The sequence below is a fragment of the Scomber scombrus genome, chromosome 11 (assembly GCF_963691925.1).
Source record: "Scomber scombrus chromosome 11, fScoSco1.1, whole genome shotgun sequence".
Taxonomy (NCBI): domain Eukaryota; kingdom Metazoa; phylum Chordata; class Actinopteri; order Scombriformes; family Scombridae; genus Scomber; species Scomber scombrus.
The window spans coordinates 28,332,009-28,342,459 of NC_084980.1; the positions used below are offsets into that span (position 1 = coordinate 28,332,009).

Genomic DNA, 10,451 nt, shown 5'->3' on the forward strand with positions numbered 1-10,451 from the left:
AACATACATGGAGGGTGTTTTGGGTTAAATTTGGATTTGTTAAAAAAATCATCATGCACACATCTCCGTGCAGGTCGTCCACAGAGCTCCAAAATGTGCGATTCTTAACGCGTCCTTTCAACTTGCAACACTTTTTTATTTTAATTTACTGTAGATTTTTTTTATGCTGTTCACTTTATTTACAGCTGGAACAGCGTAGATACCTTCACACACACACACACACACACACACACACACACACACACAAATATATATATATATATATATATATATATATATATACAATATATATTATTTACCAAATGAAACCATACATGAAACTAAGGTTACATGCAAGGCATATGAAAATGCATTTCAATTAAGTAGAAAACTCCTTTACATCATAAACCAGATTATCAACAAAGGAGAAATATCAATAGTGCAAACAATGTAAAATGAGGAGCACATGTCTAGCCTAGCTAGTACATACACGTTTACATAGCTAATGTAGCAAATTCACTGTAACTAATTTACTGTTACTGAAACTCCAGCAGATACAGATTAACATCTACATTAGCTGTGGCACTTAAATAAAGCAGTTTAAACATAAATACTCACATTAGTCAGGTACACACACTTCCCCAAACAGAAGAAATAATCCTAAAGGCGGTCTTCATAGACTTAATCTCCCTCTCCCAAATTCCATCGAAATGAGGTGCGCTTGGTGGGTTAAAGCATAATCTAATCTTCTGCTTAGCCAACTGAACCTTCAGGCTCGGTGCCATCTTGGCAAAGGCGTCCTGCAGCTCATTATCTCCTCCAACACAATTGGTGCCATTATCGCATAGAAGCTCAAACGTACCACGACGTGAGATGAAGCGTCTCAGGGACATGAGGAAGACGTCAGAGTTCAAACTCTCCAAGAGGTCAAGATGATCGTAGCGCATAGTCATGCACTTGTATAAAATCCCCCATCTCTTCTCATTCTGGCGCCCTACCTTAATGTGGAATGGGCCCAAAGCAGTCTACTCCTCCAGATAATCTGGAGCAAGAGAACTCAAGCGACTTTCAGATCGAAAGAGGTCGGTTGAACTTGAGAGCTTTGATCTCATCTGGGAATGAGTCCAACTGGGCTTGGACGAGGAGGGCCTTCTCCGCGTTCAGGTAGTCAGATGCATCATCACAGGTCATTTAAAGTGACCAATAAATAGACTGCATGTTTTTGGTTTGTGGGATGAAGCCCAGTACTCAGAGAAAACCCACAGAGGAACGAGGAGAACATACAAACTCCACACATAAGGGCTCCAGCCGGTTCAAAAACAGAACCCTCTTGTTGTGAGGCGACAGTGTTAACCACTGCATGCTAACTCTCTTATGTTTTTCTGAAATTCACTAGAAGAAATAGGTGAGACAAGACTGTAGAATAGGGGGTTCAAAGGAGGTGTACTATCATGATGGGCATCAATCAGGACGCAAGGAAAGCAAGAACATTAAATTTGACTTCACTCTCAAGAGATTTATTTCAATAATCAGGTTTGCCACCCTGTCAGAAGGTGTGAGTGTGAGTGAAAAGGAGGGCTGTCTCTAAATAAGGCTAGAGTGTACAAGTGAATTCAATCAAGATAATCAGGAGTGACAGAGGGTGAAACCACCAACCAATCAGTAAGAAGGAAAGGAGAAGACAGGAAGTGAAGTGAAGAAAAGGAAGTGGAATAAATAAAAGAAAAATAGTGAATCTTTACTACAAAGACCCTTAGCAATGGGTTTTTGCACCAAGTTTGTGCAGCTTCTGTATTGTGGAATTTTGTTTTTCGTCATGGAAGAGCTAAGATATCCATTAAAATGAGGACCATGTGTTTAGTCTTCGCTTGTGCATTCACATCCTTTTTTTTTAAATGTATTTATTTATTTAAAGGTTTAATGATCAGGGACAATGCACATGAATACAACATTTTAACAAATGTAAACATGCCAGAATTAGCCAAAAGGCTATTTTACATCTGTTGTCCCTGGACTGATGTTAAGTAGTCACCCTATGGAGTTTATTCCCTATCTTAATTCAAGAGCATATTCAATGGATTTGAGAGCAGTATTTAGGCTGAGGTGATGTTCATTAAAATAGCTATATTGTATTATAATAATAATATTTATTAAATGATATTTTATTCCAACAGTGGTCAAAAAAATGAAAGAAACCACATTTAACAACTCCAAAACAGAAATAATACTGTTCAATCCCCCAAATACAAAAAATCCCATCAGTCTTGGTCCCCTGTCCACGAACATCAAGCCCACTGCCAGCAATTTTGGAGTCCTGTTTGACCCAGAATTATGTTTCATTCCTCACATCACAAAAACTGTCCAGTCCTGTTATTTACAATTAAGAATAATCTCCAAACAAGCCGATGCTCACCCACTCTGACCTGGAAAAAATCATTAATGCCTTCATTTTTTCCCGTTTAGATTATTGCAACTCTCTCCTTTCCGGTTTACCTCAAAAATGTCTCTCTCGCCTCCAACTAGTTCAGAACGCAGCAGCTAGGCCTCTTACTGGTTTTAACAGATGACATCACATCATCCCAATCCTCGCTTCTCTTCACTGGCTCCCTGTTCATTTTAGAATTGATTTTAAGATTTTACTGATCACTTTTAAAGCACGTCTGGGTCTAGCTCCAAGCTATATTACGGACATGTTGACTCCGTATGAGCCGGCCCGCAGCCTTAGATCCTCGGGTGGGGCCTGCCTGAGGAAATAAGGCTGACACATTCAGTATCTTCTTTTAAATCATTACTAAAAACTCACTTTTACAGATTAGCTTTTATGTGATGTTGTCTTTTTTTTTTTTGCATATTACTACTGTCTTTTATTTAATCTTATGTTTACTTTGTCTTATATGTTTTATATATTTTTATATATTGTATATGCCAGTCTTGTTACCTCTCTCTGTGTTGTCTGTCTTGCTTTGTATTTTACTGCTTCTTGCCTGTCTGTCAAAGCACTTTGTGAAACTTTGTTTTTTAAAGGTGCTATATAAATAAAGTTTATTATTATTATTATTATTATTATTATTATTATTTATTACAGCACCGGAGGTAAGGAGTGGATAAACCCGGTTGAAAAGTGCCAGCCCGTATGCGACGCTCCTCGAAGAGCAGCGAACGCACCCGTTTACAATTTTGATTCGAGAGCAGAGCAGAGATCCGCAAGCACAAACTCCCTGAGCGCGAGAGGAAGAACTCGAGTGTGAGCGCAGGAAATCTGCGCGAGCAGCGATGTAACCGAGTGCGGGGACACAGTGCGAGCAAGCGCACAGCAAATTTGAGCACGAGAGCAGAGTTTTGAGAGTAAATATCACAAAATCTGAGCATAAAATCAATAAATACTGCTCACAAATCCATTTAATATGCTCTTGAATTAAGATAGGGAATAAACTCCATATCACCCTAAAAGAATATGAAAAAATTTAGTTTTAAGCATACAAGTAATACATTAACAAATAAGAAGACTAAATCTCAATATAGGCAGAAAACAATGAAAAAATCCATACATACACACGCAAGCTAACAAAGACAGCAGACAGTTTCTACAGACAAAAACAACATTAAGCAGCAACACCAACATCAACAAAATTGATTACACGAGACACAATAACAAACTAGCAGGCCACAAGCAAGCAGGACATAGACAATAGTTACATTATAAAAAGCCATGCACAAAAAGCAACAATAATGCTAGACAATTAATAAACTGACAGACAACATGACGGATGGCATCAGAAAGCACCGACAGGCAGAGCAGCAAACGTGGAGGAAAATTAAGCAGTAAAATTTAATGTTGACAACTTTGACCACTAATTATATATATATTCATGTTAATAACAGGACAACTATAAGGACTAGCAGCCAACAATCACTTTATTTTTATTCAATTCATTCAACCTTCAATGATACAATACTAATCATTAAATAATTGTGTGGATAGTAATAAAATCAACAAGGTGTTGAAAAATAAGCATCAGCGCTGGTCTACAGTGAAAAAAATACACTGCAGACCTGAATACTGCAGCACTAGTGATCCACTGGTATGCATGTTAGACATTTTCCTAATATTACTTTAAGTCTGGATGAGAATTCAGTGAGCACTTGCAGAGAGCTCTTTATTTGCTCTGTCTGAGATCAACCTGAGATGCATGAATTGTAGAGGCTGGGATGAGAGTAGATTTAGTTCATAAAGAGACCTCTCTGATTTATCTGCCTGTGATTAAAAAGAGACAAAAGTTGAGAAAATCTGAGAAATAATTGAGAGCTTGATGAGATCTCCTTTGAAACTTACAAGGAGTCTGAGTTGAGATTTTGTGCATTTTATTGCTCAGGAGAAACAAATGAGAAACAGGAGAAATAAGCCACAGTTTCACTTGATCTCACATAGATCTCATAGTTGTCTAGGACAAAGAAATTAGACACTATTGAGATATGTTCTCTGACTTTATTTTCCTCTAATAGAAATGAGTTTTAGAAAAAGGAGTTTAAAATGCACCAATTATCCACAATAGGCAGCAGGACACATTAAAATACATCAACACTGTAGCATATATTAAATATATATTAATATATTGGGGTTCCCTTAATTTGGATTTTGTAACATCATCTAATTTCTCTCTCCCTCATTTCACCAGTAGCTGTATTTAAAGTAGATTAGAGGAGCTCATGTGATCGTTCCTTACTCAAGCTCTCCCCAACTGTTGGTTTTGTGTACCTCACACAAAAAATGTCTGTCCTCCACTTTGTGTCTGATTATTCATGAGTCGTGTCAACACTGATGGTCAGAATAATGGCAAAAAATAGTTGGCCACAGTTTATGGGGCTTACACCAGGAATTAAGACTTAGATCTGCACCGGCACTCTGTTTCAGGAAAATAGGGACTAATGTTTTTTGTTGTTTTGTACATTAGCCTACTGAATGCATTGCACAGCCTAAAACAATGTCCAACAATAGTCATCCATCACTGATGTGGATTAATTTAAAACATTTTATGAATACATATTGATTGTTTGTCTTTTGTTTTTCAGCCTCCTGGTCTAGATCTCCCACAGTCTTCAACAATGATGAGCTGATCAGGATTGTGATAGTTGGGAAGACTGGAGCTGGGAAGAGCGCCACAGGAAACACCATTCTGGGACAAAAGTGTTTTAAATCTGAGTTCTCCCTCATATCTTTGACTACAGTCTGTGAAAAGGCTTTTAGTGAGGTAGATGGACAAAAGGTTGCTGTTATCGACACTCCAGGCCTGTTTGACACCAACAACACTGAAGAGAAAACAGTTAAAGATATTTCCCAGTGCATTGCTTTTGCTTCTCCTGGACCTCATATCTTCTTGCTTGTCATCAAAGCAAACAGATACACAGAAGAAGAAAAGCAAACTGTACAGATGATTCAGGAAATCTTTGGTGAGAAAGCCTACAAATACAGCATGGTTCTCTTTACCCATGGTGACCAGCTCAAAGGGAAACCTATCGAGGAGTTATTGAAGGACAGTGAAGATCTGAAGGAACTTGTGGACAAATGTAAACGCCAGTATCATGTATTCAATAATGAGGTGAAGGATCGTTCTCAGGTCAGGAAGCTGCTCGAGAAGATAAAAGAAATAAATGTGCTGAATGGAGGAGGCTATTACACCACTGAAATGCTCCAAAAGGCAGAGAAAGTGATTGAAGAGGAGAAACAACGACTCCTGAAAGAGAAAGAAGAGGAACACTGCAAAGAGCGGGAGGAACTGAGGAAGAAAATAGAGGAAAAGTATGAGCGACAGATGAGGGATGAAAGGGCGAATGAGTTGAGGGAGGCTCGTGTAAGAGAAATGAGGGAGGAAGAAGAAAATCTGAAAAAAGAAAAAGAAGAACAGGCCAGACAAGAAGCTGAGAAAAGCAAATCAGTAATTCAGTGGATAGGTGCAGAAGCTGGTAAATTTGTTAAAGGATTTTTTGACACACTTACAAAGTCATAACACAGCTGTTTCACTGCTGCAGTGTGATTATGAACTACTTTTAATACATGTGAATGACTTGGATTCATGTGTGTTGAAAATGTATTGTTATATATAGTGATGATTCAGCCATTTTAGCTTTGCATAAGAATGAAAAACAGTCTCACTGGTGGTATCAGCAGGTGTGACTAATTATGAAAGCAACCACTGTTACTTTGCAACTAGTGTATCATCAAACAATCTCTCGTGCTTCTTATGATGTGCAATAATTGGCCTTTTTGTCATCATACTATTTGTATCTGATTTCATACTAGAGTAACTTGAGTGTCAGACATCAGCAGGTAAAGAGCTTTTTCTTTAAGTCTTTAAGAAGCCTTAAAGAAAACTGATGTAGTACACTTAATTTACCAGGATTATATTAACACATTCAGACCATGCATAGAAGTCTAACTCCATTACTTTCTAATGTTTATTACTATACATGATGGACAGCATTATGATGTTCTCTTCCTTCAATCAGTTGATTAAATTTCAGCTCATGCAAACACAAACTGTTTTTATTAATTAATGCTGGCTTTCCATTGTATTGCAGATAATGTATTTCATCAAACACAGCTTTGTGACATGAAATGAAAGATAAGAAAAATAAAAGATGTATTCATTCAAAATGTAAACTGTTTTATTCATGAGTAATTATTTTTCTTCTGTTTGTTTATATTTGCTGTAATGTGGATGGCTAATTCTCTTTCCATCACAACTGTTAATATGTTTAATCTGTTCACCCCACATTTTAAATGTTATGTTAATTGTGAATTTTGTGTAATCGTTACTGTTATAATGAGTGAAGAGAGGATTCATCATTTTCTTCCACAGAGACTGTTTGAAATGAATCCGTAAGTAAAAACATTCACAAAGATTGGTTTTCTGAATGTTGATGCATGTTTGCAAAATGAATAAAGTCAGCTTCTTATGTACAGATTAAAAAGTGTGAAGTGTTTATTTCAGAAATTCTACCAAAGCCTCTGGAGATGATGAGAAACAACTGCAACAGATTCAATTACTTTGTGAGCAGAGTGAGTAACTGTTGAGCTGCCATTGAAGTATAGTAACAAAAAAAAGGTGTATCACCTCAATGATGATTTGACTATTTAAATAATGATTCACTAAAGTTTATTTGAATTGAACAATGTCCTTTTCATGCTGTGAACACAATGTCAGAGCAAGAAAGAAAAGGAAATCATTACTGTCTTCTTTACAATAAACATTTTCATCAAAAGTAAGATTGATACTCCTGGAAATGTCAAATGGTATTTGTTAGAGATTTATAATTATGCAGCCCATACGTCCTCCGGGGAAAGACTTAAACCATACAGATAATGACACAGGTTGAGCCATGCCCAAATAGAGGCAGATCCATCATCCAACACAGTTTGACGGCGGCGGTGAAGTGCAGACGTTTACATAGAGATTGCATGGCAACTCGCTGCAGGCTGCTTTTCGCTGCTCTTCGGTGTTCCCGGTGTTAAGGTGGGCCCAACTCTATCACAACAACATGATCAGGACATTATTAACTTACTGAAACTAAATGTTGGTATTTTGTCGCCTTTATGTTTCTGGGACAAAGTTTCTACAGACGGTTCAGTTAGCTAACTGTTGAGAAGCGCTAACATGGACAGAAGGTTGTTTTTTCAAATAACAGTAAAGTAAGTCATCACTGGTAATAATCAGTTAACTTCAGCTAACTACACCAGAGTCTCTTATAGACAGAAGCTGACTAATAAAAGCCTGGCTGCCTCATTTATAAACTGGCTCATACAACTGACAAATATTCTACTTTTTGAGGAGCAATCTTTGGCCTGCTGCTCCTGTGATCTCCTCTGAGGGCTTTGGGTACATTTCCAGTTTCACAGACTGGTACTTTACATTCAGTATTTATATTCTCATAAAGTCTCATTTGTTATGATTATAAACGTGAAAGAATAGATACTGCTCACTAATTAATTATTACTCCACCACCTCTCCTGACATCTAGGTGCATGACAGTGAGTCAGAGGCAGATGCAGGATGCAGGGACAGAGCAGAGATCCTTTGCTGTGGTGAGTGATGAAAGGGATTTGACATTTGAATAAATTGTCAATGGGAATACTGAATGTTGAACATTTCAGTCAAGGTTTCCTGTATGACCAGTAAAGTCCGAAGAGCATCACTTATTTCAAAATTTGATAACTTAATATCATACCGTTTCCCAGGTGAACCATCTTTTGCTATGCTCACTTTCAAACTATAAATCAACAATGGACCCTTAAATTCATTGTCATTTATTTGTAAAGGCATAGACCACTCAAAAAATTGGAATTTGCAAATGACTATCTCACCTGTATATTACTGCAGTGATTAAATGAATGTCACAGCTGTGACATATGGATTTATCAATTTCTATACTTTTAGATTTTAAATAATTTCTAACATGTTATCTGGGGCCAAACACTTCCTCTGGATGTAATTATAAAATGTACGCATCATTGTTCTAACAGTACAGTCAAATCAAAGTGTCAAAACATCAGTTAAAAGCACCAGAATACAGGAAATGACATCTATTTTGTTAAAAGTTTTCTGGGGGAGGACCACCAGACCCCCTCATTATATCATACCACCCACATTTCAAATGCTTTCTAGGCCCATGCTGTACATAGTCATGTTTCTTTACTTAAAGTACAAATTGAAAAAAATGTCTTTGACTTATGGTTGCGACCATGAAAGGGCCAAAAAAAGGTTGGGGGCCCTCCCAACTTCCTTCAAATCTCACGCCAAGATTTTCTGAAAAGTCTACAGCTCTGATATGATCCTGCTCTTCACTCACTCCTTGCCAGATCGTCATTTGCTTCATGCCAGACCTTCAAACAGGCCTTTGTGGACTGATTTTCTGGTTTCAACCCAGCTTGCCTCTGATCTCCTCTCCTTGTGTGTACCCCAGTGAATGTACCAGCCTTCTGTCCCTTACCTCGAGTATCGCCTGTGGCTGTGTGGTGTCCTCTGGCTTTGATCCCGTCAGGAGAGCCCAGAGACTTCTGCCTGGTCAAACACCACATTTCTGTGAGTGCTACTGGCATAACCTTCTGTCTGCCTGCTCGCCTGCCGTTGACCCTGCTTTGTATTTGTCCCTGTTCCCAGCCTGCCCCTTACACATTCTGCCATATACCTGTACAGTTACCTTGCTGACTGTATAATAAAGGTTATTTCTAATTGCTGTTGTGCAGCATTTTGGTCCAACCCCCCTAGATACCCGTTACATACTGTATACTTTAAATGCTTTTATTTTTGCTAACTTTGTCTTTATACTGTGTGCGTATGTGTCTGTAGTTTTCACGGTGGATTTTGAAATATATATATATATATATATATATAATACATTGTGTTTTTGTTTCTTTTTAAACATTGTTTTATGTTCCTTTTACTCATTGTAATGTGAAACACTTGCAAAAACTGTATTTCTTGTATGAAAGGTGCTATACAAATAAATATATTATCATTATTATTGTTGTTGTTGTTATGCACCTGAGAGCTGTTGCACAAAAGAAGAACTAAGAAATCCAGGATAAGTGAAAAAGCGAAAAGTCTCATCAGTGCATCCTGGCTTATTCCGTTGTACGTTTGCCAAACCAGGATATGCAGATATGTCAAGCCAGGTCGAGGTAATTCAGATATGTGCGTGATCATGGCTTTCTTACACAGACCACTCGATCGATCACAGATTTACTGATGCAGACATGGAAAAAACGCATGCTGCACACATCTTACCAAGTGAGCAACAGCGTCTAATGGAAACAAATGAGGAGGTGAAACATATATGTTAAAAGAGAAATAAGTCTGATGTAATTAAACTGAGAGAAAAAGACAATAACGGACCAACTGCATGTGTAAGTAGTCCATATATATACATTTAATAACCACTGCTCCACTGTAGCCATCATAATTACAATTCAAGGAGTTACTGTCATTTTCACAATGAACATTTTGCCTTAAAAGTGAGCGGTGGAAGTTAATGTTACTCAGGATATTTACCATAAAGATAATTACAAACATTTATCAACAATACAAGAATATACTACAACCATAGGCGCCGACTTTTGTTTTTGCCCGTGGGTGCTCGCGGTTCCCAACTGGGGGTCGCGACCCATAAATTGTATAATAACGTTTCATATAGTCCTATTTATTTTCCCTGTGCATATCGCATCAATATTTTACTATAAAATAACCTATTTAAATTTAAATCGAAAATGGAATTACACGGCAAACGCTTGACGCGACACAACCAATGGCACTTGTAGATATATGCTATGAATTGGCCACTGCTAAAATATCAGATAAGGGGATTAATTACTTTGTTGTTTGTTTCATATAAATATGTGGTCCTATGTGTAACAATTTGAAAGCAGTAAGCTTGTTGTGTAATAAGAATGCATGAAGACAGTTTACCCTGAAGTGTAA

At 37.6% G+C, this 10,451-nt stretch overlaps 1 protein-coding gene across 1 annotated transcript; it reads left to right on the top strand.

Annotated features, from left to right (window-relative positions):
- Positions 1–988: 988 nt before the first annotated feature.
- LOC133990093 (GTPase IMAP family member 9-like) lies at positions 989–9,782 on the top strand. The gene is made up of 5 exons (XM_062428270.1): positions 989–1,143; positions 3,172–3,275; positions 5,050–5,940; positions 8,938–9,056; positions 9,696–9,782. Exons 1-5 carry the CDS (start codon positions 989–991, stop codon positions 9,780–9,782), a joined length of 1,356 nt encoding a protein of 451 aa, XP_062284254.1.
- Positions 9,783–10,451: the final 669 nt, after the last annotated feature.